We start from the raw sequence: 27,820 nt of genomic DNA on the forward strand, positions 1-27,820 counted from the left end.
GGGTGATGGGGGGGGAGATATGGAAAGGAGAATGATATGGGGGGGGGACGGGGGGGGAACAGATGGGGGGTCATGGGGGGGGCAGGTGGGGGGGTGGGATGAGAAGTGGGGGGAGATTGGGGGGGAGGTGTGGGGGGGTTGCGTGGGGCACAGAGCCCCTGGGTGGGGTGGGGGGGCCTATCGGGGGGTTGGGGGAGGTGAGACCCTCGGTCGGGGGGGGGGAGGAGCCGCGCGCCCCGGAAGCGGCAGGAATCGCGAATTTGGGACAAAAACCCCAAATTACGGAGGGGTTCGCCCCGCCCCGCGAGCTGATTGGCGGAGAGCTCAAAACGTCCCGCCCCCTCCCTGGAGCTGATTGGCGGAGAGCGCAGAACCCTCCATCCTCTCCGGGCGATTATTGGCGAAGCGCTCAGGACTCCCCGCCCCTCCGTATCACCGATTGGTAGAGAGCTCAATCCCCTCCTCCCTTCCCAGGCGCTGATTGGCGGCGATAGGACGCGGGGCGGGGCCTATCCCGGTGCGGCCGTGACGTCACCACAGGACCCCCCCCCCCTCCCCATCCAACCATGGCCGCGCCGCCGGAGCGCCCGGTGAGTGGGGGGGGTCCGCGCCGGGAGGATGGGGGGGGGGGCGGCGGTCCCGTTCTCCGTGCCCCCCCCGCACAGCCCCGGCTGTCCACTGCAGGTGACACCGCGCTGAGCCGCGGGGGGGCGTCCGTTTGTCCGTCCGTCCGTCCGTCCGTCCGTCCGCCGCCCCGCGTGTCCCCCGCTATGGCGGAGAGCGTGACCGAAGCTCCGGGGGGGGGGGGCGGCTCGAACCGGGAACTGCTGCAAAGGCTGCGGGAATTGGAGGTACGGGGGGGGGTGGGGGGGAATTGAGGGGGGGGCTGCGGTCGGTGCTGCGGAGCTCTGTGCCCCCCCCCCCCACCTCCAATGTGTGACCCCCCCCCCCCCCCTCCCTCCTGGGCTATAAATGAGATGGGGGTCCCTTCCCCCCCCCCCCCGGTGCCCCCCCCGCTGTGTCCCCAGGAGGAGAACTCGGCGCTGGCTCAGGCCAATGAGAACCAACGGGAGACGTACGAGCGCTGCTTGGATGAGGTGCGGGATGGGGCGGGGGGGGGGGGACGGGGGGGGTTATAGGGCTGCTGCCCCCCCCTCCCCCCCGTCCCAACCGCGGCCCCCCCACAACCCGCTGTGCCCGTCAGGTCGCCAACCACGTGGTGCAGGCGCTGCTCAACCAGAAGGTGGGGGGGGGGCCGGGGGTGTCACTAGAGGTGTTTGGGGGGTTGGGGGGGGGGGGGGATGCCCATGGGGCTGGGGTCCCTGGGGGTGTTGATGGGGGACCCTGAGGGGGTGCCCATGGGGCTGGGGGGGCCTTAGGGGTGTACTTCTATATGGGGTTGGGGGCGTTTTGGGGTTGCTGATGGGGCTGGGGGGGGCCCTGAGAACCCGATGGGTTTGGGGGGCGCCTGTGGGGCTGGGGGTCCTGGGGAGCAGGTGTCCATGGGGCTGGGGGTGTCCATTTGTGGGGCCCTAGGAGTGTGTAAATATATGGGGCTGGGGTCCCTGGGGGTGTTGATGGGGGTCCCTGGGGGGGCTGCCCACAGGGCTGCGGGTGTCTGCCTGTGGGGCTGGGGGTGTCTGGGGTTGCCCATGGGGCTGGGGGGCCGTAGGGGTGTACTTATATTTAGGGTTGGCGATGTTTTGGGGTTGCTGATGGGGCTGGGGGTGGCCCTGGGACCCCCATGGGGCCGGGGGGTGTCTGTGGGGCTGGGGGTCCTGATGGATGTCAGTGGGGTTGGGGTCACTGGGGGTGCTGATGGAGATCCCTGGGGCTGGGGGCATCCAGGGGTGTCTCTCTGTGGGGCTGGGGGTGTCCATGGGGCGGGGGTGGAGACCTGGGGATCCCGTGGGACTTTGGGTGTCAATGGGGTTGGGGTCCCCGGGGGGGTTGGGAGGGGGGGGGGCAAAGGGCTGCTGGTTTCTGGGGTATCCAGGAACGTCCGTCTGTGGGGCGGGGGGGCTTAGGGATGCCTGGGGATGTTGATGGGGGTCCCGGGGGGGGGGGTGGGGGTGGGGGTGGGGCGTCCATCCGTGGGGCCGAGGCTCTGTGGGGCTGCCTATGGGACTGAAGCTGACCCCCCCATCGCCCCCCAGGACCTGCGGGAGGAATGCCTGAAGCTGAAGAAGCGCGTGGCAGAACTGGAGCGGCAGAACCGGGCGCTGAGCGACCTCTGCCAGCAGCGCCTGCAGCCCCCGCCCGGACCCCCACCCCAGGTCTGTGTGTGTGTGTGTGTGTGTGGGGGGGATGGGGCAAAGCCCCCCCCCCAAGTGCCATCACGTGGCTCTGTGTCCCCTCCAGCTGCTCCCGCTGTCCCCGGACCCCCCCGGAAGCCCTGAGCGCCCACCCGCCCCTCCGCCCCACGGCTGCTGCGCCCCCCCAGCGCAGGTGGGTAACTTCAGACCCACAGCGTCACCCCACAGCCCCCCCCCGTACCGTGGGGTGATGTGGCCGTGACCCCCCCCCCCCCCCCCGCAGGTCACCCCATTGGGACCCCCATCGGGCACCGCTCTCAGCCCCCCGCTCTGCCCCGCCGCCGCCCCCCCCCTGGATGCTCTCTCCCCGTTCCTGAAGAAGAAGGCGCAGATCCTGGAAGTGCTGCGTCGATTGGAGGAGGAAACGGACCCTCTGTTGGGGGGACCCCCCCGCACCGCCCCCCCCACCCCCGAGCCCCCCCTTCCCCCCTATTTAGGGCTGTACGAGGAGGAGAGCCCCGAGGGCGGCTGCGCCCCCCACCTGGGGATGCCCTCAGCCCCATTGCTGTCCCCGTCCAAAGGGCTGAAGGGGGGGTCGGGCTCGGGACCCCCCCCGGCGCTGCGCCTCAGCCCTCAGCTGCCCCGCGCCTCCCGCATCCCCTGCCGCAGCGGCCCCCCCGAAACGCCCCCCGAGAGCCCCAACTTCCCCCAGCCCCACACTTACGGCTCAGCCCTGCCCCCCCAGCCCCCCTCTCACGGCTCAGCCCCGCTCCCCCCACCCCACGCTTACGGCTCGACCCCCCCCCCCCCCCCACGCTTACCCCTCAGCCCCTCCCCCCCACCCTTACGACCCCCCCCCGCCCCCCCCTTCCGTCCCATCGGACCGAGCGGCTTCGTCCCCCCCCTCCTCCCGCCGTTCCGTCCCGGTGGGCTCCTCGCAGTGCCGCCGCCCCAGTAAGAAACCCCCCGAATCCTCCGCCCCCCCCCCCAAGGAACGTTCGGGGGCTCCGAACAAAACCTGCGGCCCCTCGGGGCGACCCTCGACGCGGAGCGGCCGCAGCGCCGCGAAACCCCCCGACCCCATCGGAGGGGCCGCGGGGCCGCGGGTCCGGCCGGCTCCGGGGGGGGGCGGGGCCGGGGGTCCGTGCAGACCCCCCCCTACGGGCTCCGTCCCCTCCGCCCCCGACCCGGCGACCCCCCAGGCGGGCGCGCATTCCGCCATCGAAGAGAAAGTGATGAAAGGGATCGAGGAGAACGTACTGAGGTTGCAGGGGGGGGGGGGGACGGACGGCAAGGGGCGGCCCGGGGGGGGGGGCGGCGGTAGCGGGGGGGGGGGCGTGGGGGGGCTGGCCGGGTGGCTCGGGTTGCGCCGCAGTAAATTGCCCGCATTGCGCGGCCGCGGGGAGTGGGCGCCCGCAGCGCTGCGCAGGGACGGGAAAACGGCGGCGGGGAGAAAAACGGAGACGGACGGGGTGAATATTTCGCGTCTGATGGAACGGGCGGAGGATCTGAGGAGGGCGCTGCGGGACGGAGTGCGGGACGGAGTGCGGGACGGAGTGCGGGACGGAGTGCGGGACGAGGCGGCGGTGCGGAGCGCGGGGAGGGAGGAGCTGAAGGGGCGCGGAGGGGCGGCGCGGAGACGCGGAGCGGGACGGGACGGAACGGCGAGGGAGTTCGTGCAGAGACTGCTGGAGAGGTGCGGGGGGTGGGGGGGTGGGATGGGGGTGGGATGGGGGTGCCATAAGGATAGCAGGGCAGTGGGGTGGGGGTACGGGGGGGGACCATGGGGAGGGGTGGGAGGATGCAGGGGGGTACCGTGGGGTGGGGATGGGAGGGGAGGGGGATGGGGTGGGGATGGGGTGGGGATGGAGGGGGGGATGGGGATGGGGTGGGGATGGGGATGGGGGGGATGGGGTGGGGTGGGGTGGGGATGGGGCGGGGATGGGGATGGGATGGGACGGGGTGAGGATGAGGATGGGATGGGGATGAGGGTGGGATGGGGATGGGATTGGGATGAGGATGAGATGGGATGGGATGGGGGTGAGGATGGGGTGGGGATGGGATGGGGAGGGGATGGGGATGGGATGGGGATGGGATGGGACAGGATGAGGATGAGGATGGGATGGGGATGAGGGTGGGATGGGGATGGGGATGAGGATGGGGTGGGGATGGGATGGGGATGGGATGGGGATGGGAGGGGATGGGATGGGGATGGGGATGGGATTGGGATGGGGGTATCGTGGGGATACCATAGGGATGGGTGGGAGGATACAGTGGGTACCATGGGGTGGGGGTGGGGATACCAGGAGGGTGCAGTGGGGATACCATAGGAATGGAATCTGAGTACCGTGGGGTGGGGGTGAGGACATCATGGGGGTGGGATGGGGTGGGGTGGGGTGGGGATGGGATGCGATGGGGGTACCGTGGGGTTACCATGGGGTTGGGATGAGGATACCATGGGGATACCTTGAGGATGGAAGGGGCGTGGGGTTGGGGATACCATGGGGATGGGGACGGAGGTGGAGATGGGATACAGTGGGAATGGGGTTGGGATGGGGATACCACAGGGGAGGGATGAGGATAAAGTGGGGATACCATGGGGTTGGTGTGGGGGTACCATGAGAGGGGATATGGGGTTGGGATGGGGATAGCGTTGGGGTGGGGACACCAGGAGGATGGGGTGGGGTGGGGGAAGCGTGGGGGTGGGAGGGGGGTGAGGATGCAGTGGGGATCCCACAGGGGTGGGTGGGATGGAGGTTGGATGGGGAGACCTTGGGGTGGGGGTGGGGTGGGGGTGGGGATCCCATGGGGGTGGGATGAATGTGGGATGGAGGTTGGATGGGGAGACCTTGGGGTGGGGGTGGAGGTGGGGGTGGGGGTGGGGATCCCACGGGGTGGGGTGGGATGGAGGTTGGATGGGGAGACCATGGGGATACCACGACAATGGGGTGGGGTTGGGATGGGGGTGGGGTGGGGGTGGGATGGAGGTTGGATGGGGAGACCTTGGGGTGGGGGTGGGGTGGGGGTGGGGGTGGGGATCCCACAGGGGTGGGGGGGGATGGAGGTTGGATGGGGAGACCTTGGGGTGGGGGTGGGGTGGGGGTGGGGATCCCACAGGGGTGGGGGGGGATGGAGGTTGGATGGGGAGACCGTGGGGATACCACGACAATGGGGTGGGGTTGGGATGGGGGTGGGATGAATGTGGGATGGAGGTTGGATGGGGAGACCTTGGGGTGGGGGTGGGGATCCCACGGGGGTGGGGTGGGGTGGGATGGAGGTTGGATGGGGAGACCGTGGGGTGGGGGTGGGGTGGGGGTGGGGGTGGGGATCCCACGGGGGTGGGGTGGGGCTTCCAGCTGCGGGGCCTGGGGGTGTCCCCTCCATGGGGTGCCCCCCCCCCGGGGGTGTCTCACGACCCCCCCCCCCCATAGGGTGGATGGGAAGGACGCGTCCTATGAGAGCCGCCTGGAGCACAAACGGGATCTGTGCCGCAACGGCATCGTGGGGCACCTGAGGGGCGGCCAGGAGCCCCCCCACAAGGTCAGGACCCCCCCCCACCCCTGTGCCCCCCCCCCCCAGGGGTGCTGACCCCGCTGACGGCGCTGCTGCCCCATAGGTCCCCGGTGTGGGGCTGCGGGGGGAGCTGCACCCGGATGAGCGTTTATCTGAACTGGGGCCGCTGCAGCACTTTGCAGGTGGGGAAAATCGGGGGGGGGGGCTTCGTGGGGGGGGGGTCTCATAGGGGAGGGTCTCGGGGAGGGGGGGTTCGATATGGGGCTTTCATGGTGGGGTTCCATGGGTAGGGGGTCTTGTTAAGGGGGGGTCACGTTAAAGGGGGGGTTTTATAGTGGGGTCTCATTAAAGGGGCGTCCATTAAGGGGGGTTTTGGGGGGGTCTCATTAAGGGGGGTTTTGTGGGGGGGTCATTAAGGGGGGGTTTTGGGGGGAGGTCTCATTAAAGGGGGTTCATTAAGGGTTTTTTTGGGGGGGGTCTCATTAAAGGGGGTCCATTAAGGGGGATTTTGGGGGGGGTCTCATTAAAGGGGGGTCCAATTAAGGGGGTTTTGTGGGGGGGTCTCATTAAAGGGGGTCCATTAAGGGGGGCTTTGGGGGGGGTCTCATTAAAGGGGGTCCATTAAGGGGGGTTTTGGGGGGGGTCTCATTAAAGGGGGGTCCATTAAGGGGGGTTTTGGGGGGGGGGTCTCATTAAAGGGGGTTCATTAAGGGTTTTTTTTGGGGGGGGGTCTCATTAAAGAGGGGCCCATTAAGGGGGGTTTTGGGGGGGGTCTCATTAAAGGGGGGTCCATTAAGGGGGGTTTTGGGGGGGGGTCTCATTAAAGGGGGTTCATTAAGGGTTTTTGGTTTTTGGGGGGGGTCTCATTAAAGAGGGGCCCATTAAGGGGGGTTTGTGGGGGTCTCATTAAAGGGGGTCCATTAAGGGGGGTTTTGGGGGGGTCTCATTAAAGGGGGTCCATTAAGGGGGGTTTTGTGGGGGGGTCTCATTAAAGGGGGGGTCCCATGGGTGAAGAGATCTTATGGTGGGGAGTTCCTTGGGGGGGGGGGATTATTGTGGGGGTGGGGGTCTCATGGCTGGGATCCCGTATTGGGGGGGATTCCTTTGCGGGGGGGGGGGTCTTATGGGGGGGGTCCCATGGGGGAAGGGGCTCAAGGGGGGGGGTTTCTCGTGGAATGGGGATCCCACATTTGGGTCTCATGGGGGGGGGGGGTAGCAGGGATGGAAGTCCCGTATTGGGGGGGGGTCTCATATAGGGGGGATTTTATGGGGGGGTCCCCATTAAGGGGGGGGTCCATTAAGGGGGGTGGGAGATGGTGGTGTTTTGGGGGGGGTCCCTTAGCGGGGGTCCCTTTAAGGAGGGGTCCCACAGGTGAGGGGAGCTCATGGCTGGGGTCCCATATGGGGGGGGGGGGAGGTCGTGTTGGGGGGGGTCGTGGGGGGGTTCACATGGGGGGGGTCCCCAACCCCCCTCCCCACCTTACAGCCTGCAGCTCCCTGACGCGCACACTGGACAGCGGCATCGGGACTTTCCCCCCCCGGATTATGGGGGGGTCCCTATAAAAAACGCCCCGAAAGCCCGTGGGATCGCTGCCCCCCCCGCCCCCCCCCCGCCCCCCCCCAACACCAAAGTCCCCCGCAAAGCCCGGACTTTGGAACGGGAGCTGCCAGGGCTGGAGGAGCTGATGGGGAAACGGCGAACCGGACCCACGGAGCCCCACGGCACCGCTGCGCTGCGGGGGGGGGCACAGGGTGGGTGTGGGGGGGGGGGGGCGGGGGGGCAGTGCTGAGGTGGGGGCTGGGGGGGGGGGGGGGGGCGGTGACCCTGGTGGGGCTCGGGGGGGGGGGGGGGTGTGACCAGGTCGGGGGGGGGTTTGGGGACCGATGGGGGGGGGCTCTGAGGGGGGGGTCTTTAGGGTGCATCCAGATGTGGGGGGGGGGGGGGGGTCTTGAGGGGGGGTCTTTAGGGTGACATCCAGATATGGGGGGGGGGGGTCTGAGGGGGTCCTTTAAGGGTGACATCCCAGATATGGGGGGGGTCTCTGAGGGGGGGGGGGGTCCTTTAAGGGTGACATCCAGATATGGGGGGGGGTCTCTGAGGGGGGGGGTCCTTTAAGGGTGACATCCAGATATGGGGGGGGGTCTCTGAGGGGGGGGGGGGGGGTCTCTGAGGGGGGGGGTCTTTAAGGGTGACATCTCAGATATGGGGGGGGGTCTCTGAGGGGGGGGTCCTTTAAGGGTGACATCTCAGATATGGGGGGGGGTCTCTGGGGGGGGGTCCTTTAAGGGTGACATCTCAGATATGGGGGGGGGGTCTCTGAGGGGGGGGTCCTTTAAGGGTGACATCTCAGATATGGGGGGGGTCTCTGAGGGGGGGGTCCTTTAAGGGTGACATCCCAGATATGGGGGGGGGTCTCTGAGGGGGGGGTCTTTTAAGGGTGACATCCCAGATATGGGGGGGGGTCTGAGGGGGGTCTTTAAGGGTGACTCCAGATATGGGGGGGGTTGGGGGGGGTCTTAGGTGACTCCAGATTGGGGGGGGGTCTCTGAGGGGGGTCTTTTAAGGGTGACATCCCAGATATGGGGGGGGGTCTCTGAGGGGGGGGGTCTTTAAGGGTGACATCCCAGATATGGGGGGGGGGTCTCTGCCAGAGGGTGGGACTGAGCCTTAGGGGGGTCGGGGGGGGGGGTCTCCATTGGGAAGTGGAAGTGACCCTGGGGGGGGGGGGGGGGTGGGGGGGTCTCCATTGGGGTGGCAGCCCAGATATGGGAGGGGGGGGTCTCTGTTGGGGGGTGAGACTGAGCCTTATGGGGGGGGGGTCGCAGGGTGTGTGTGTGTGTGGGGGGTCTTTATAAGGGGGGGGGCAGTGACTCTTTGGGGGGGGTCCTGGGGGGTGGTGTTGACCCCGGGGGGGTCCCTGGGTTGGGGTCTCTGTTGGAGGGTGGAAGTGAGCCCAGGTAATGGGGATGCCTGGGGAGGGGGGTATGGGGGGGGTCTCTGTTGGGGGGTGGTACTGACCCCGAGGGGGGGGGGGTCTCCAGGAGGTGGGGGGGGAGGGGACACGACGACATGAGGGGGTGGCAGTGACCATGGGGGGGGGGGGGCGGGGTCAGGGTTTGGGGGGGGGTCTCGAGGAGGTGGCATTGACGCTGGGGGGGGGGAGGTCCGGGGGGGGGGGGGGGGGTCTCATTGGGGAGTAATATTGACCATGGGGGGGGGTCCTGGGGGGAGGGGGGGGTCTCTGGGTGGTGGCATTGACGCTGGGGGGGGGTCTCCATTGGGGGTAATATTGACCATGGGGGGGGTCCTTGGGTGGGGGGGGGGGTCTGGGTGGTGGCATTGACGCTGGGGGGAGGGGGGGTCTCTGGGGGTGATTGGGGGTCTCAATATTGACCATGGGGGGGGTCCTTGGGTGGGGGGGGGGGTCTCTGTTTGGTGGCATTGACGCTGGGGGGGGGTCTCCATTGGGGGTAATATTGACCATGGGGGGGTCCTGGGGGGGGGTGTCTCTGGGTGGTGGCATGCGCTGGGGGGGGGGGTCTCATTGGGGGTAATGACATGGGGGGTCCTTGGTGGGGGGGAGGGATTCTGGGTGGTGGCATTGATGCTGGGGGCGGCCCGGGGGGGGCGGGGAACAGGAAGGGGTGGCAGTGATCGGGGGGGGGGAGGGGGAGGGGGCTCCTCTGGGGGTCCCGGAGGGGGGGATGGGTGGGGGGGGTTCTGTGGGGGGGTCGGCATTCATCCCCCCCCTCCCCCCCCCCCCAGCCGATGCCGTGAAGCCGCGCCGCGGGCAGCAGAGCAAGAATTGGACTTTTCCCAACGCCCGGGGCTGCGGGGCTGCGGATCCCTTCCTGTGCACCGCGGGGGGGCTGGGGGTAAGTGGGGGGGGGGGGGGGGCGGGGGGGTCACCCCGTAACACCCGAGGATGGTGACCCGCAACGATCCGGGGGGGGGGGGGCGGTGGGCACCATCCCATCTATTCCCCTCCCCCCCCCGTTCCGTAACAGGGTCCGGTTTGCAGCCCACCCCCCCGCCGCGGGGCGTCTCCGGACCCCCCCCCCGCCGTTGCCCCCCCCCTGAGCGCCGGCAGCAGCCGCACCCCCAGCGCTTCGGATGTGGGGGAGGAGGGCAGCCCGGAGGTTCGGTCTCGGGGGGGGGGGGGCTGCGACCCCCCGGCTTGGAGCATTCGGAGTCGCTCAGCGATTCCCTGTATGACAGCCTGTCCTCCTGCGGCAGTCAGGGCTGAGCGCCCCCCCCCCCAAACAAAGACCCCCCCCCCACTTTCTTCCATCGGGTGCGACGCCGTCTTCCACCCCTCACCCCACACCGTTGGGGGGGGGTGGGGTGGGGGGGGGGTCCCGGTGCTGTGTGCCCCCCCCCCCCCCCCACCTCCCCCCTTTCTCTTATGGTGCTATCGCAGTGTACAGCCCCCCCCCCCCACCCCCCCCTCCACGTTTTTAACTCAATAAAGCCGCCCCCCCCCCCCCTCGTTTATTTATAATGGCGCTGTCTGTCCGTCCGTCCGTCCGTCCGTCCGTCCGTCCGTCCCCCCCCCGGCTGCTGCACGGTTTCAATTTGAGCGTTTTATTGAATCATTCCGGTGTACAAAGAATGACGGCCCTGCAGCCATCACCGCTCCCACGGGGGGGGGAAGGGAGGGGGGGGGGAAGGGGGGGTGGTGTTAATTACGGGAGGGGGGGGGGAGGTTAATTAATTAATTACAGTCAGATCTGCCGGGCGCTGCTCTGCTTGGCACTGGTGCTAAAGGAGGGGCTCTGTGGGGCAGAAGGGGGTCCCAACCCCCCCCCAAACCCCCCCAGTCCCCTTTGTGGGTGGGGGGGGGGTCAAAGAGGGCGGACCCCCCCCTCTCTCCCCCCCCCCCGCCGTCATCACCACCCCCCAACCTGGGGAATTTGAGGGGGGGGGGCTGCGGAGCGCCAGCAGATCTGTGGGGCATCAATGGGGGAAACCTATGGGGGGGGGTGGGGGGGGGAAAGGAGCCACGAGGTGCCAAAGCGTCCGGGCTGCTGGGGGGGCAGCAAAGCAGCCTTTAATGAACCGGGGGGGGGACGGGGGGGTTTTGGGATCGGGGGGGCGGTTGGGGGGGGGGGATTGGGGGGGGGGGCAGCTCCACTTCGCCCCGGAGCGGCTTCACTTCTTCTCCTTCTTCTTGTTCTGCTGGGGGGAGGCGGCTGTCAGTGCTGCCCCCCCCCCCCCAAACCCCCAGCCCTTAATCCTCTCCCCCATCCTATCACCCCTTCCCCCCCACCCTACAACACCACTCTCCACCCCATAACCCTGGTACCCATCCCATAACCCAGCCCCGGCCCGCAGTCCTCTCCCCACCTCCCCATCCCATAAGTGCATCCCACACCCTATAATTCTCTCCCCCACCCCATAACCCCCCCACCCCATAACCCCCACCCCATAACCCCCCCACCCCATAACCCCCACCCCATAACCCCCCCACCCCATAACCCTCCCACCATAACCCCCACCCCATAACCCCCCACCCCATAACCCCTCCTACCCCATAACCCCCCCATCCCATAATCCCCCCACCCCATAACCACCCCCCACCCCATAACCCCCATCCCATAACCCCTCCTACCCATAACCCCCATCCCATAACCCTCCCACCCCATAACCCCCCACCCCATAACCCCCCACCTCGTTCACCCCAGGATCATCAGCAGCTCTCGGAAGATGTTGACGAAATCCAGGAAAAGATCCACGCAGTGCCTGCGGGGTCACAGCACGGCGCTCATCCCACCCCACAGCGCCCCAAATCCACCCCTAACCCACCCCACAGCGCCCCAAATCCACCCCTAACCCACCCCACAGCGCCCCAAATCCACCCAAACCCACCCCACAGCGCCCCAAATCCCTAACCCACACCACAGCGCCCCAAACCCACCCCAAACCACCCCACAGCGCCCCAAATCCACCCAAACCACCCCACAGCATCCCATAATACCCAAAGCGCCCCAAATCCACCCCAAACCCACCCCACAGCGCCCCAAATCCACCCCAAAGCGCCCCAAACCACCCCAAACCCACCCCACAGCGCCCCACAGCACACCAAACCCACTCCAACCCCACCCCATAGCACCCCAACCCACCCCACAGCACCCCAATCCCACCCCATACCGTCCCATAGTACCCAATTGCACCCCACCCCTTCCCCAACCCCACCCCATAGTGCCTCATAGCACCCCAAACCCACCCCTAACCCACCCCACAGCGCCCCATAGCGCCCCTAACCCACCCCAACCCCACCCCATAGCGCCCCAAACCCACCCCAACCCCACCCCATAGCACCCCAACCCCACCCCATAGTGCCTCATAGCACCGCAAACCCACTCCAACCCACCCCATAGCACCCCTAACCCACCCCACAGCGCCCCATAGCGCCCCACCCCACCCACCAGATGTAATCCTTACCCCCGCTCTCCGCCTTCTCAATGATCAGCTGGGTGTCGAACAGCACGAAGCCGCACATCAGCATCAGCCCCACGTAGAGGTTGGCCTGCAGGGAGGGCAATTTGGGGGGGGGGGGGTCAGACGGGGACGCCCCCCACCCACCCACACCCCTCCCAGGGGGTCCTGGGGGGAGCTGGGTGCAGCACCCACCGTGAGGAGCCAGACGGAGCCCAGCAGCGCATTGAGCAGGGAGGAGAGCAGCAGCAGGGTGAGACCAGAGAGCAGGAAACCTGCGGGGGGCGGCAGTGAGAGCAGCCCTGTGGGGCACCCTGACCTCTAGGGAGGCACCTCCAACCTCTAGGGGGCACCCTGACCCAGTGGGGCACCCCGACCCCTGTGGGGCACCCTGACCCAGTGGGGCACCCTGACACCTATGGGGCACCCTGACCTCTGTGGGGCACCCTGACCTCTAGGGGGGCACCCCGACCCCTATGGGGCACCCTGATTCCTATGGGGCACCCTGACCCCTATGGGGCACCCTGTCCTATGGGGCACCTGACCTCTAGGGGGGCACCCTGACCCCTTTTGGGGCACCATGACCCCTACGGGGGCACCCTGATCCCTGTGGAGGCACCTGACCCTTACGAGGGCACCTCCAACCTCTAGGGGGCACCCTGACCCAGTGGGGCACCCCGACCCCTGTGGGGCACCCTGACCCTCTTGGGGCACCTGATACCTATGGGGCACCCCAACCTCTGTGGGGCACCCTGACCTCTAGGGGGCACCCTGACCCTGTGGGCACCCTGACCCTGTGGGGCACCCGACCCCTATGGGGCACCCTGACTCCTGTGGGGCACCCTGACTCCTGTGGGGCACCCTGACCCTTACGGGGGCACCTCCAACCTCTAGGGGGCACCCTGACCCAGTGGGGCACCCCAACCCCTATGGGGGCACCCTGACCTCTTGGGGGGCACCCTGATCCCTATGGGGGCACCTCCAACCCCTGTGGGGCACCCTGACCCCTGTGGGGCACCCTGACCTCTATGGGGGCACCCCGACCCCTTATGGGGCACCTGATCCCCTCCATGGGACACCTCCAACCCTGTGGGCACCCTGACCCCACCCGATCCCCTATGGGGCATCCCTGACTCCTGTGGGGTATCCCACCCCCCTTTGGGGGCATCCCAACCTCTAGGAGGGCACCCTGACCCAGTGGGGCACCCAACCCCTGTGGGGACCCTGACCTGTGGGGGCACTCCAACCTCTAGGGGCACCCTGACCAGTGGGGCACCTCGACCTATGGGGCACCCTGACCCTGTTGGGGGCACCCTGATCCTATTGGGGCACCCGACCCCTTTGTGGGGCACCCTGACCCCTATGGGGGCACCCGATCCTATGGACACCCTGATCTCTAGGGGGGCACCCTGACCCCTATGGCACCTGTTCTATGGGGCACCCCGACCCTTTGTGGGGCACCCTGACCCTGTGGGGCACCTGACACTTATGGGGGCACCTCCAACCTCTATGAGGGCACCGACCCCATGGGCACCTCCCTATGTGGGGCACCCAGACCCTTATGGGGGCACTCCAACCCCTTTTGGGGCACCTCATCCCTCCATTGTGGGACACCTCCATCCCACCAACCCCTTTGTGGGGTATCCCAGCCCCCTTTTGGGGTATCCCAGCCCCTTTGTGGGATACCCAGCCCCCTTTTGGGGTATCCCAACCCCTCTGTGGGGTACCCAGCCTCTTGTGGGGTACCCAGCCCCCTTTTGGGGTATCCCAGCCCCTTTGTGGGTATCCCAGCCCCCTTTTGGGGTATCCAGCCCCCTTTTGGGATACCCAGCCCCTTTTGGGTATCCCAGCCCCTTTTGGGGTATCCCAGCCCCCTTTTGGGTACCCAGTCCCTCTGTGTGGTAACCCAGCCCCTTTTGGGGTATCCAGCCCCCTTTTGGGGTATCCCACCCCCTTTTGGGGTACCCAGCCCCATTTTGGGGTATCCCAGCCCCTTTGTGGGGTACCCAGCCCCCTTTGGGGGGTATCCAGCCCCTTTCGGGGTATCCCAGCCCCTTTTGGGGTATCCCAGCCCCTTTTTGGGGCACCCTCACCTCCCAGGTAGAGAAAACTGCGGCGCCGGGCGTAGAGAGCACTGAGCGAGAAGCAGCCGAAGATGGCGGCCGTGCCCAGGAAGGCGGTGGGGATGAGGCTGGGGGAGAGGGGGGGCGGTCAGGGGGGGCTCTGTGGGGCGGTGGGGGGCTCTGTGGGGGGGTCAAGGACTCTATGGGGCGGTGGGGGGGCCTGTGTGGGGTTCAGCAACTCTGTGGGATTGTGGGGAGTTCTGTGGGGGGGGTCAGGGGACTCTATGGGGTGGTTGGGGGGTTCTACGGGGCAGTGGGGGGCTCTGTGGGGGGGTCAGGGGCTCTGTGGGGTGGTCAGGAGGTTCTATGGGGCAGTGGAGGTTTCTATGGGGCGGTGCGGGGCTCTGTGGGGGGGGTCAAGGACTCTATGGGACGGTGGGGGGGCCTGTGTGGGGTTCAGCAGCTCTGTGGGATTGTGGGGGGTTCTGTGGGGGGGTCAGGGGCTCTATGGGGGGTGGGGAGCTCTGTGGGGTGGTCAGGGGGTTCTATGGGGCGGTGGAGCTTTCTATGGGGCGGTTGGGGGCTCTGTGGGGGGTTCAAGGACTCTATGGGGTGGTGGGGGTTTCTATGGGGTGGTGGTGGGGCCCTGTGTGAGGGTCAGGAGCTTTATAGGGCAGTGGGGACTCTGTGGGGGGGTCAGGAGCTCTATGGGGGGGGTCAGGAGCTCTATGGGGCAGTGAGGGTTCTGTGGGGTGATTAGGGGCTCTGTGGGGTGGTGGGGGGCTCTGTGGGTGGTGGTGGGGGGCTCTGTGGGGCAATGGAGGCTCTGTGGGGGGGTCAGCGGGCTCTGTGGGGTGGTCAGGGGGCTCTGTGGGGCAATGGGGGCTCTGTGAGGTGGGCAGGGGGTCTATGGGGTGGTCAGGGGGCTCTGTGGGGTGGTCAGGCAGCTCTGTGGGATGGTGGGGGGCTCTGTGGGGCAATGGGGGCTCTGTGGGGTGGTCAGGGGGCTCTGTGGGGGGGTGAGGGGCTCTATGGGGTGGTAGGGGGCTCTGTGGGGCAACGGGGGCTCTGTGGGGGGGTCAGGGGCTCTATGGGGCAATGGGGGCTCTGTGGGGGGGTCAGGCAGCTCTATGGGGTGGTGGGGGGCTCTGTGGGGTGGTAGGCAGCTCTGTGGGGTGGTGGGGGGCTCTATGGGGTGGTGGGGGGCTCTGTGGGGCAATGGGGGGGGGACCCCTACCTGGGGTTGATGGCGATGCACATCTGCAGGAGGGGCCCCAGGTTGATGCCTGGAAGCACAGAGCGCAGCGTGAGGACCTCCTCTGCCCCCCATCACACGGGGGGGGGGAGGGGCAGAGGAGCGGAGGATTTTGGGGGGTGGGCAGTGCCCCCCCCTTTTTTTTTTGGGGACCCCCATACCTGTGAGGAAGGCGAAGCCCCCCAGCATCGCCAGCCGCTGCTGCTCCGTCTCTCTGCTGTGCGGCGTCGCCGTCAGCCACAGCATCAGCCCCAGGGAACCCAGGCCGCTCAGCAGGCTGAACTGAGGGGGGGGCGGCAAGGGGGGGGGTCACGGAGCAGCCCCCACCCCAAGGGACAAAAGGGGGGGGCAGGGAGGGTGGGGGACGGGGGGGGACGGGGATACGGGAGGGTCGTGGGGATACGGGGGGAGGCAGGGGAATGGGAGGGGAGGGGGGATATGGGGGGGCACAGAGATGGGGGGGCACAGAGATGGGGGGGGCACAGAGATGGGGGGGGCACAGAGATGGGGGGGCATGAAGATATGGGGGGGCACGGGGATATGGGGGGCAGAGGGAGGTGGGGGGGCACAGAGATGGGGGGGCATGAGGATATGGGGGGCAGAGGGAGGTGGGGGGCAGAGGGAGGTGGGGGGGCACGGGGATATGGGGGGCACAGAGATGGGGGGGCACAGAGATGGGGGGGCATGAGGATATGGGGGGGGCACGGGGATATGGGGGGCAGAGGGAGGTGGGGGGGCACAGAAATGGGGGGGGCACGGGGATATGGGGGGCAGAGGGAGGTGGGGGGGCACAGAAATGGGGGGGGCACGGGGATATGGGGGGGGCACGGGGATATGGGGGGGCACAGAAATGGGGGGGCATGAAGATATGGGGGGGCACGGGGATATGGGGGGCAGAGGGAGGTTGTGGGGGCACGAGGGGGTCACGGGGATATGGGGGGGCACAGGGATGGGGAGCACAAATGGGGGGGTCACAAGGATATGGGGGGGCACAGGGACACGGGGGGGCACAGGGATGTGGGGGGGTCACAAAGACATCGGGGGGGTTATGGGGATATGGGGGGGTCACGGACTGGGGGCACACAGGGCAGCACGTGGGTGTGGGGGGTGTTGCGGGGGGGCACAGGAATGGGTGTGGGGGGGGTCAGAAGCGATACGGGGGGGCACAGGAATATGGGGGGGGGGGGGTCACAGGGATTGGGGGGGTACAGAGCCACAGGAAGGAGTAACCGGGATGTGGGGGGGGGGTCAGAAGCGATATGGGGGGGGCACAGGGATGGGGGGGTCATGGCGACTTAGGGAGGATCACAGAGATGTGGGGGGGGCACAGGGGTATGGGGGGGCGCAGGGGGGTCACGGAGATACGGGGGGGCACAGGGGTATGGGGGGGCGCAGGGGGGTCACGGAGATATGGGGGGGCACAGGGACATGGGGGGGGCACAGGGGGGTCACGGAGATATGGGGGGGCACAGGGATATGGGGGGGCACAGGGGGGTCACGGAGATATGGGGGGGCACAGGGATATGGGGGGGCACAGGGGGGTCACGGAGATATGGGGGGGCACAGGGATATGGGGGGGCGCAGGGGGGTCACGGAGATATGGGGGGGCACAGGGACATGGGGGGGGCGCAGGGACATGGGGGGGGCGCAGGGGGGTCACGGAGATATGGGGGGGCACAGGGACATGGGGGGGCACAGGGACATGGGGGGGCGAGGGGGGGCACAGAGATATGGGGGGGCACAGGGACATGGGGGGGGCACAGGGGGGTCACGGAGATATGGGGGGGCACAGGGACATGGGGGGGGCGCAGGGACATGGGGGGGGCACAGGGACATGGGGGGGCGCAGGGGGGTCACGGAGATATGGGGGGGCGCAGGGACATGGGGGGCACAGGGGGGTCACGGAGATATGGGGGGGCACAGGGACATGGGGGGGGCGCAGGGGTATGGGGGAGGACACGGGGGGGTAACAGGAATATCGGGGTGTCACAAGAGATATGGGGGGGTCACAGGGACATAGGAGGGATCCCAGAAACATGGGGGGGGTGTCACAGGGATACGGGGGGGGGGGGTGGCAGGGAAGGGGGGGGGGTTGACAGCAACCCAGCACCCCGAGGGGGGGGGCAGCCACCCCCCAGCCATACCTGGAACAGGTGGGTGACCACATTGACGTACGCCCCCACGGCAGCCAGCAGCATGCAGAGAGCAAAGCTGCCATAGACCCTCTTCAGGTGCTCCTGGGTGGAGGCTGAGCTGCGGGGGGGGGGGGGACGACGTGGGGGGGTCAGGAGGGATGGGGGGGGGCCACACACAGCACCCCTCCCACCCCGAGAGTTACTCACATATGGGAGAACTTGAAGAGGGCATCGAAGTTGATGCTGCGGTCAAAGACGTTCATTGCGCCCAAAGAGAGACGGGGCAAAAAGGGCCGGGAATGGGGCAACGTCTGTGGGGTGGAGCAGAGGGTGGGCTGCTATGGGGCTGTGGGGGGCTATGGGGGGTGTGGGGTTGTGAGGGGCTATGGGGGGTGTGGGGTTGTGGGGTTATGGTAGGTTCTGAGGGGTGTGGGGTTGTGTGGGGGTTATGGGGGGTGTGGTGATGTGGGGAGTGTGGGGTTATGGGGGGTTATGAGGGGTTCTGGGGGCTGTGGGGCTGTAGAGACCGAGGGAGCTGGAGGGGCTCCTTCTAGAGCTGTGGGGTTATGGGGCTGTGGGGTTATGGGGCTGTGGGGTTATGGGGCTGTGGGGCTGTGCGGTTATGGGGTTGTGCGGTTATGGGGCTGTGGGGTTATGGGGTTATGGGGCTGTGGGGTTATGGGGCTGTGGGGTTATGGGGCTGTGGGGCTGTGCGGTTATGGGGCTGTGGGGTTACGGGGTTATGGGGCTGTGCGGTTATGGGGTTGTGGGGTTATGGGGCTGTAGGGTTATGGGGCTGTGGGGTTATGGGGCTGTGGGGCTGTGCGGTTATGGGGCTGTGGGGTTACGGGGCTGTGGGGGCTCCTCCCAGGGTTATGGGGGTTATGGGGGTTCCTCCCGCCCCGCCCCACAGGACGCGCAGCATTTCTGACCCCTCCACCCCTCCGTACCTCAGGGTGACCTTTGACCCCAGGCCCCGCCCCGCCCCCCGCGCAGCGCCGCAGCCTCAGAGCGCCCCCCTCCCCCCCCCTCCCCTCCCCTCCCCTCCCCTCCCTTCCCCTCCCCCCCTTCGGGGCGCGGCCTGCACCGCGATCGGCCCCCCGTTAGGCCGCGACCCCGGGGAGGGCTGGGGGGGGGCGGGGCCGTTCGAGGAGGTGCCCGGAGGAGCTCTGGGTGCTCCGAGGCCCCCCGGGGCCGCCGTTGAGGTTCGTCGTTGCCGTTCGCGGCTGCCCTCGGCGCCGCTCCCCGCCCTCCCGCGCCCCTCACCTGCGCGGCGCTCCGCCGTCCGTCCGGGCCTCCGACGCTCCCCACTCTGCTCCGCCCCCTCCGCCGATTGGTGGGCGAGCCTCGAAGTCCCGCCTTCCGCTTCACCTCATTGGTTCGCCTTCTCCGGGAGGGGCGGGGATAAAAGAGACGCTTCCGCAGTCTATTGGCGAGCAGCCGCGCCCGAGCGCTACCGTTGGTCAGAGCTCCGCAGGAGCATCGGTACCGATTGGTCGCCGTCAACCTTCAGGCGGACCAATCGGCGTCGAGTCGAGAGTGGCTGCGTCTCTGTGCTGCGCCCCCTGGTGGCGGCCGGCGCCGTTGGAGGAGCGGGCGGGGCGGCCCCGAGGGCGGGGCGGGGCGGGGCGGGGGGGGGGGGCGGGGCGGGGCGGGCGGAGCGGGGCGGGCGGAGCGGGCTGAGGCTCCCCACCGCCCCCCGCTGCTGGGCCCGGGGATGGGGAACGTGGAGAGCGCGGACGGGGAAGCGCTGCCCGGGGCCCGGGAACGGGAGCAGCCCCGGGGCTGGGCGGGGGGCTGAGCGCCGGGAAGATGCCGATGCCGGAGCCGTGCGAGCTGGAGGAGCGCTTCGCTATGGTGCTGGTGAGACCCCCCCCCCCAACCCCCACCCCAAATCCCACCCCCCCACCCCGGACCCCACCCCCGCTCCTTCCGCCCCGACGGTGCCCCCCGACGGCTCCCGGTCGCCCCGCGTCGATCTCCGCTGCGCGTTCCCGCCGTCCCCACGCGCGCTCCCGGGACGCCCCCGCGGTGACGCCTCTCCGGGGGACACCGGGCCGGACCGTCCCGAACCCCCCGCCCCGAACGGGGACCGTGCTGCCGTCGGGGAAGTCCCGGGGGGGCGGCGGAGCGGCAGTGGGTTCGGAGTCCCCCCTGCATTCGGGATCCCCGCGATCGTCCCGTGGCTTTGGGGTCCCCGTGGCTTTGGGGTCCCCGTAGGTTTGGGGTCCCCGAGGCTTTGGGATCCCCGTGGCTTTGGGGTCCCCGTAGGTTTGGGGTCCCCGAGGCTTTGGGGTCCCCGTGGCTTTGGGGTCCCCGTAGGTTTGGGGTCCCCGTAGGTTTGAGGTCCCCGTGGCTTTGGGGTCCCCGTAGGTTTGAGATCCCGTGGCTTTGGGGTCCCCGTGGCTTTGAGGTCCCCGTAGGTTTGGGATCCCGTGGCTTTGGGGTCCCCGAGGCTTTGGGGTCCCCGTAGGTTTGGGATCCCTGTGGCTTTGGGGTCCCCGTAGGTTTGGAGTCCCCGTGGCTTTGAGATCCCCGTAGGTTTGGGATCCCCGTAGGTTTGAGATCCCCGAGGCTTTGGGGTCCCGAGGCTTTGGGGTCCCCGAGGCTTTGGGGTCCCCGAGGCTTTGGGGTCCCCGTGGCTTTGGGGTCCCCGTAGGTTTGGGGTCCCCGAGGCTTTGGGGTCCCCGTGGCGCTGCGCTCCACAACGCGGAGTTTTGGTGGGGGGACGTCGCTCACAGCGCTTTGTCCGCAGCGGGGCGGCTCCGGGGGCACCGTTCCCAGTTCTCCCTCCAACCCCCCCCCCCGGTTCTGTCCCCGTGTCCCCAAATCCCGTCCCGTCCGTCCCGCATTGAGCGGAAGCGGCTCTGGGCAGGAAATGCCGCTCGCGGCCCCGTGGGGTCGGGACCCGGGGGGATGGGGGGGGGGGGGGGGGGGGTCATCGGGAGGGGCTCCGCGTGTCCCCAACCCCCGCCCCGGGGCCGGATCCCCCCCCCATCCCCGCGTCCCCATCCCGGTATCTTTACGTCCCCGTTGTCCCCATCCCCGCATCCCAGCCCCGCTGCGCTCTCTGCCCCCCGCCCCCCCCTTCCCGTCGCTGTGTGCATGGCGGAGGTGGGGGTTGGGGGGGGGGTCCCTATTGGGGTGGGGGCAAAGGAAACGTCCCGACCGGGAGCGGCCCCGCTGTCCCTACAAAGGCAGGAAGCGGAGCTGCGGCTTCAAAGCCCCCCCGTCCGCCCCGGTGCTGCCAGCAGCCGTAGGGCGCGGGGAGGGGGTCGGGAAGGGACCCGTCGTGTTTTGGGGAGGGGGGCTGTGTGGGGTGCGGGGGGGGGATGTATGGGGTATGGAGGCGGGGGGGGGCACAATCCCGTTTCCCACCTCCCCCCCCCCCACTGTTCCCTCCATGGTCATCATGCAGGCTGAGGCACGGGTGTGTGCCCCTCACCTAAGCCCACTAAGCTCCCCCCATCCCCTCGGCTCCATCCGGATTCCGCAGCTCTGGGGTAATTTTAGGCTGTGGGGCTGAGGTGGAGCTCGGCACCCTGCTGTGGGGTCGGGTGTGAGCACTGCGGTGCAGCGCCCATGGTGACATCCCCCCCCCCCATAGGGACATCCCCCCCCCCCCCCCATAGGGTACATCCCCCCCCCCCCTAGGTGACATCCCCACCCCCCCTAGGGTGACATTCCCCGTGGGTGGCGTCAGATGTGTTGGGGTGGACACATAGGGTGGGATTCCAGGATGGCATCCGGGGTGTGGTGACGTAGGATGACGTCCACCCCCCCCATAGGGTGACATCCCCCCCCCATAGGGTGACATCCCCCCCCCCCATAGGGTGACATCCCCCCCCCCCCATAGGGTGACATCCCCCAGTGGGGTTGGCATCACCTGTGGGGTATCGTCCCCAATAGGGTGGGATTTCCCCTATAGGATGGCATCCGTATGGAGGTGACATCCCCCAATAGGGTCACTCCCCCATGGAGGTGACACCCCCGATGCCACCACCCTATAGAAGTCACCCCTTTCCCACTGTCTTGGGTCCCATGTTGGGGTCCCATCCAAACCGTGTCCTTGGGTCAGCTCGTCCCTATTGGGGTCCAGGGCTTTGCTATGGGGACACGTGTCCCTATTGGGGTCTGGGGCTCCCTAATATGGTGTCCATGGCTGCTCCCTATTGGGGTGTCCGGCCGGCTCCCACTGTTAGATGTGCCCCCCTATTGGGTCTGGGTCTCCGCTGTTGGGATGGCTGTCCCCTATTGGGGTCTGGCGCTCCCTGTTTGGTGGCTGTCCCTATTGGGGTCGGGGCTCGCTATTGGGGTGCTGTCCCTATTGGGGTCTGTGGGCTCCCTTTGGGATGGCTGTCCCTATTGGGGTCTGGGGCTCCGCTATTATGATGGCTGTCCCTATTGGGGTCTGGGGCTCCGCTATTGGGGTGGCTGTCCCTATTGGGGTCTGGGGCTCCACTGTTATGATGGCTGTCCCTATTGGGGTCTGGGGCTCTGCTATTGGGGTGGCTGTCCCTATTGGGGTCTGGGCTCCGCTATTATGGTGGCTGTCCCTATTGGGGTCTGGGGCTCGCTATTGGGGTGGCTGTCCCTATTGGGGTCTGGGGCTCGCTATTGGGGTGGCTGTCCCTATTGGGGTCTGGGGCTCCGCTATTGTGGTGGCTGTCCCTATTGGGGTCTGTGGCTCCACTGTTAGGATGGCTGTCCCTATTGGGGTCTGGGACTCCGCTATTGGGGTGGCTGTCCCTATTGGGGTCTGGGGCTCCGCTATTGGGGTGGCTGTCCCTATTGGGGTCTGGGGCTCCATGTCCCTAGGGGTCTGGGGTCCCGATGCTGTCCCTATTGGGGTGTCCGGTTAGGATGGCTGTCCTAGTCTGGCTCCGCTATTATGATGGCTGTCCCTATAGGGGACCCTGGTTATGCCATAGGGCCAGGTGCCCTCGCTGTGGCATTGCTGGGTGCCGTGTGGGGTTTTGTGTGGGGTGTCCCCATGTCCCCCCCATGTCCCCCCCCGTGTCCCCAGAGCTCCATGAATCTCCCCCCGGACAAAGCGCGACTGCTGCGCCAATACGACAACGAGAAGAAGTGGGACCTGATTTGTGACCAGGTGGGTCCTGGGGGGGGGTGTGAATTGGGGGGGGGCTCAGTGCTGTGCCACCACCCCATGGCTGTGTGTCCCCACGTCCCACGTCCCCACGTCCCCACGTCCCCATCCTCCCCAGGAGCGCTTCCAGGTGAAGAGCCCCCCCACGCCTACATCCAAAAGCTGCAGAGCTTCCTGGAGCCTGGAGTCACACGGAAGGTGGGGGGAGCGGGGGGGGCTGGGGTTGGGGGGGCTATGGGGGGTGATGTGGGGGGCTGGGGTTGGGGGGGTTGTGGGGGGTGATGTGGGGGCTGGGGGGGAGTTGAGGGGCTGTGGGGGGTGATGTGGGGGAAATCTGGGGGGGGTATGGAGGGCTTTGGGGGGGTGATTGGGGGCTGTGGGGGGGCTGTGGGGCGTGATGTGGGGGGCTGTGGGGGTTATGGGGAGTTGCTGTGGGGTCAGTGTGGGGTCGGTATGGGGTGGGTGTGGGGTGGGCGTGGGGTGGCTGTGGGGTCGTGATGGGGTGGCTGTGGGGTGGCTGTGGGGTGGCTGTGGGGTCGGTGTGGGGTGGCTGTGGGGTCGGTGTGGGGTCGGTATGGGGTGGTGTGGGGTGGCTGTGGGTGGTGTGGGTGTGGGGTCGGTATGGGGTCGGTGTGGGGTGGCTGTGGGGTCGGTGTGGGGTGGCTGTGGGGTCGTTGGGGGGTTGGTTTGGGGCAGCTGTGGGGCGGCTGCGTGGCTCAGGCCCTGCTGTGCCCTCAGAAGTTCCGCAGGAGGGTGCAGGAATCCACCAAAGTGCTGCGGGAGCTGGAGATCAGCCTGAGGACCAACCACATCGGGTGGGGGCCGGGGGGCGGGGGGGCTGTGCTGGGGGGGGGGGCTGTGCTGGGGGGGGGGCTGTGGATGGGGGGGGGGCTGTGATGGGGGGGGGGCTGTGGGTGGGGGGGGGGCTGTGATGGGGGGCGGATGGGGGGGGGGCTGTGCTGGGGGGGGGCTGTGCTGGGGTGGCTGTGCTGGGGGGGCGGTATGGGGTGGGGGGGGGGCTGTGCTGGGGGGGGGGCTGTGCTGGGGGGGGGGGGCGGTGCTGGCTGGGGGGCTGTGCTGGGGGGGCGGTATGGGGTGGGGGGGGCTGTGTGGGGGGGCTGTGTGGGGTGGCTGTGCTGGGGGGGGGGGCTGTGCTGGGGGGGCGTATGGGGTGGGGGGGCTGTGCTGGGGGGGGCTGTGCTGGGGGGGGGCTGTGCTGGGGGGGGGGCTGTGTGGGGTGGCTGTGCTGGGGGGGGGCTGTGCTGGGGGGGGCGGTATGGGGTGGGGGGGGCTGTGCTGGGGGGGGCTGTGCTGGGGGTGGCTGTGCTGGGGGGGGGCTGTGTGGGGGGCTGTGCTGGGGGGGGCTGTGCTGGGGGGGGGGGGCGCTGTGCTGTGGGGGGGGATGTGCTGGGGTGGGCGGATGGGGTGGGGGGGGTGTGCTGGGGGGGGTGTGCTGGGGGGGCGTAGGGGGGGGGGCTGTGCTGGGGGGGTGGCTGTGCTGGGGGGGGCTGTGCTGGGGGGGGCTGTGCTGGGGGGGGGGCTGTGCTGTGGGGCAGCTGGAGGGGAAGTCGGGTCCGGCAGGAACTGAGGCGGATGTGGGGGGATGGGAAGCGCTGCCGCCCTGGGTCGGATCCTGAGCTGCTGCTGCTCCTCACTGCGCTGCGGGGCTCAGATCCGACCCACAGCATCGTGTGGAGCCGCGGGGTTATGGGGTGGGGATGGGGTGGGGTGGTTATGGGGTCGGGATGGCCGGTGGGGATGGCTGGTTTGGGGTGGTGTGGCTTATAGGGACAGGATGGTATGGGTGGGTGGGGTGGGGGATGGGTGGGGATGGCATGGGATGGGATGGGGTGGGGATGGGGATTGGGGTAGTTAGTGGGGTCAGGGATGGCCATAGGGACGGGGTGGCTGTGCGATGGGATGGTTATGGGTGGTGGTTATAGGCACAGGATGGTCATAGGGTCAGCATGGTGATGGGGATGGGAGTCGCTATGGGGATGGGGTGGTTATGGGGTCAGGGATGGCCATAGGGACGGGATGGCCTGGGGATGGGTGGTTATGGGCGGGTGGCTATGGGGACGGGTGGTGTGGGGAGGGGTATGGAGGGGGTATGGGTACGGGATGGCCATGGGGACGGGGTGGCTGTGGGGATGGGGTGGTTATGGGGTCGTGGTTATAGGCACAGGATGGTCATAGGGTCAGCATGGTGATGGGGATGGGAGTCGCTATGGGGATGGGGTGGTTATGGGGTCAGGGATGGCCATAGGGACGGGATGGCCATGGGGTCGGAGTGGTTATGGAGGCAGGATGGCCATGGGGACAGGGTGGTTGTGGGGACGCCTATAGGAACGGGGCGCCTATAGGAACGGGATGGCCATGGGGACAGGGTGGTTGTGGGGACGCCTATAGGAACGGGGCGCCTATAGGAACGGGATGGCCATGGGGACAGGGTGGCTGTCGGGACGCCCCGCCGGCTCCAGCCGCCCCACGCCCGCTTTTCCCCCCCTCCCCCGGCCCCACACCGCCCACGGGATCCCGGCTCTTCCCTCCCACGGCCCGAAATAACGCCGGCAGCGGAAGCGCAGCGCGGTGCGGGCGGGGCTGCAGGAAAGGGGCGGCGGCCCCAAAGCTGCGACGGCAGCGCGAGGGGATCCGGAGCGTCCGGCCCCATGGGCACCCTATAGCCACCCTATAGCCACCCCACGGCCACCCACAGCCACCCTATAGCCACCCCACGGCCACCCCACAGCCACCCTATAGCCATCCCACGGGCACCCCACGGCCACCCCATAGCCACCCTATAGCCATCCCACGGGCACCCCATAACCACCCCACGGCCACCCCACAGCCACCCTATAGCCATCCCACGGGCACCCCATAACCACCCCACGGCCATCCCACAGCCACCCTATAGCCACCCTATAGCCACCCACGGCCATCCCACGGCCACCCCACAGCCATCCCACAGCCACCCTATAGCCACCCCACGGGCACCCCACAGGCACCCCACAGCCACCCCACGGCCACCCCACGATCATCCCACGGCCACCCTATAGCCACCCACGGCCACCCCACGGCCACCCCATAGCCACATCCACCCCATACCCATCCCACCCCATGCAGACCCTGTTCCCACCCCATACTTTGGGGTCGTGGCTTTGGGGTCGTGGCTTTGGGTCGTGGCTTTGGGGTCCTGGCTTTGGGGTCCTGTTTTTGGGATTGTGTTTTTGGGGTCCTGGCTTTGGGGTCCTGTCTTTCGGTTGTGTTTTTGGGGTCCTGTCTTTGGGTTGTGTTTTTGGGGTCCTGTCTTTGGGATCATGTTTTGGGGTCTGGCTTTAAGCTCATGTTTCTGGGGTCCTGATTTTGAAATCCTGGTTTTGGACTCACGGTGTTGGGCTCCTGGCTTTAGGCTCACATTTTTGGGGTCCCGTCTTTGGGGTCCCGTCTTTGGGGGTGGTGACATCGGGGTGGTGACATCGGGGTGCCCCCATCCCTGAGCTCCGTCTTCCCCTATAGGTGGGTGCGTGAGTTCCTCAACGATGAGAACAGGGGGCTGGACGTGTTGGTCAACTACCTGTCCTTCGCCCAGTGCGCCGTCATGTGAGTGGGGGTCCGGGGGTCCCGGGGGGGGGGACGACGACAAAGGGACGCTCTGCCCCCCCCCATATTGCCTTGTGCCCCCCCCCTCCGTGTGCCCCCCCCCTCCGTGTGCCCCCCCCCTCCGTGTGCCCCCCCCACCGTTGTGCCCCCCACCACCGTGTGCCCCCACCTCTTTGTGCCCCCCACCTCTTTGTGCCCCCCACCCTTTGTGCCCCCACACTCTTTGTGCCCCACCACCTCCGTGTGCCCCCACCACCTCCGTGTGCCCCCACCACCGTGTTGCCCCCACCTCCGTGCGCCCCCACCACCTCCGTGCGCCCCCCCCACCTCCGTGCGCCCCCCAACCTCCGTGCGCCCCCCAACCTCCGTGCGCCCCCCACCACCGTGCGCCCCCCACCTCTTTGTGCCCCCCACCTCTTTGTGCCCCCACCTCCGTGCGCCCCCACCTCCGTGCGCCCCCACGTCCGTGTGCCCCCCAACCTCTGTGCGCCCCCCCAGGTTTGATTTTGAGGGCCCCGATGGCGGTGAGGACGGCGCCCTGGAGAAGCTGCGATCCTGGAGTCGATCCATTGAGGACCTGCACCCCCCCCCGGCGCCCCCCCAGCCCCTTTGGCAGCAGTTGGACGCGTTCTGCCCGACTCGGCGCCCTGCGGTGCGTAGCTGCTGGGTGCTGCTGCTCTGTGCCACCCTGTGCCACTGTGTGCCGTATGTGCCATGTGCTCTGTGCCACCCTGTGCCACGTGTGTGCCAGCCTGTGCCATCCATGTGTGCCACCCTGTGCCATGTGTGCCATGTGCTCTGTGCCACCCTGTGCCACGTGTGTGCCGTATGTGCCATGTGTGCTCTGTGCCACCCTGTGCCACCCTGTGCCACCCTGTGCCATCCATGTGTGCCATCCTGTGCCATGTGCTCTGTGCCACCCTGTGCCACGTGTGTGCCACCTGTGCCATCCATGCGTGCCATCCTGTGCATGCGTGCCCTGTGCCATCCTGTGCCACATGTGTGCTGTGTGTGCCATGTGCTCTGCCACCCTGTGCCATCCATGTGTGCCCTGTGCCAGCCTGTGCCACGTGTGTGCCATGTGCTCTGTGCACCCGGTGCCACGTGTGTGCCATCTGCTGTGCCATCCATGTGTGCCACCCTGTGCCATGTGTGCCATGTGCTCTGTGCCACCCTGTGCCACGTGTGTGCCATCTGCTGTGCCAGCCATCCTGTGCCATCCTATGCCATGTGTGCCATGTGCTCTGTGCCACCCTGTGCCACCCTGTGCCACGTGTGTGCCACCCTGTGCCATCCATGCGTGCCATCCTGTGCCATGTGTGCCCTGTGCCGTCCTGTGCCACGTGTGTGCCATCCTGTGCCATCCATGTGTGCCAGCCTGTGCCATATGTGTGCCGTGTGTGCCATGTGCTCTGTGCCACGTGTGTGCCATCTGCTGTGCCATGTGTGCCCT

At 68.0% G+C, this 27,820-nt stretch overlaps 3 protein-coding genes across 3 annotated transcripts in view; 2 read left to right on the top strand and 1 right to left on the bottom strand.

Moving 5' to 3' along the window:
* The first annotated feature begins 454 nt into the window (after nt 1-454).
* On the top strand, nt 455-10,115 carry NCKAP5L (NCK associated protein 5 like). Its single transcript, XM_085212081.1, is given in 15 exon segments — nt 455-590; nt 685-851; nt 1,029-1,097; nt 1,205-1,243; nt 2,157-2,276; nt 2,362-2,448; nt 2,539-3,082; nt 3,114-3,951; nt 5,687-5,795; nt 5,872-5,950; nt 7,255-7,293; nt 7,296-7,520; nt 9,535-9,644; nt 9,777-9,933; nt 9,936-10,115. Coding segments are annotated over 14 exon segments (2,577 nt in total). The 5' UTR covers nt 455-590; nt 685-770; the 3' UTR covers nt 10,016-10,115.
* A 1,316-nt stretch (nt 10,116-11,431) lies between these two features.
* On the bottom strand, nt 11,432-19,049 carry TMBIM6 (transmembrane BAX inhibitor motif containing 6). Its single transcript, XM_085212127.1, has 9 exons — nt 18,927-19,049; nt 17,868-17,971; nt 17,670-17,778; nt 15,687-15,807; nt 15,508-15,556; nt 14,301-14,398; nt 12,403-12,482; nt 12,198-12,298; nt 11,432-11,511 (listed from the first exon to the last, which is right to left on the bottom strand). Exons 2-9 carry the CDS (start codon nt 17,921-17,923, stop codon nt 11,445-11,447), a joined length of 681 nt encoding a protein of 226 aa, XP_085068253.1. The 5' UTR covers nt 17,924-17,971; nt 18,927-19,049; the 3' UTR covers nt 11,432-11,444.
* Nucleotides 19,050-19,377: 328 nt separating this feature from the next.
* Nucleotides 19,378-27,820, top strand: part of FMNL3 (formin like 3) — a 31,562-nt gene continuing 23,119 nt past the window's right edge. The window contains 9 exon segments of the mRNA XM_085212131.1: nt 19,378-19,411; nt 19,414-19,523; nt 22,687-22,770; nt 22,886-22,901; nt 22,904-22,965; nt 23,506-23,582; nt 26,284-26,367; nt 26,866-26,962; nt 26,964-27,019. Of these exon segments, the coding sequence (XP_085068257.1) occupies nt 19,378-19,411; nt 19,414-19,523; nt 22,687-22,770; nt 22,886-22,901; nt 22,904-22,965; nt 23,506-23,582; nt 26,284-26,367; nt 26,866-26,962; nt 26,964-27,019 (620 nt within the window).

The sequence above is a fragment of the Meleagris gallopavo genome, chromosome 31 (genome assembly GCF_905368555.1).
Source record: "Meleagris gallopavo chromosome 31, MGAL_WU_HG_1.1, whole genome shotgun sequence".
NCBI lineage: Eukaryota > Metazoa > Chordata > Aves > Galliformes > Phasianidae > Meleagris > Meleagris gallopavo.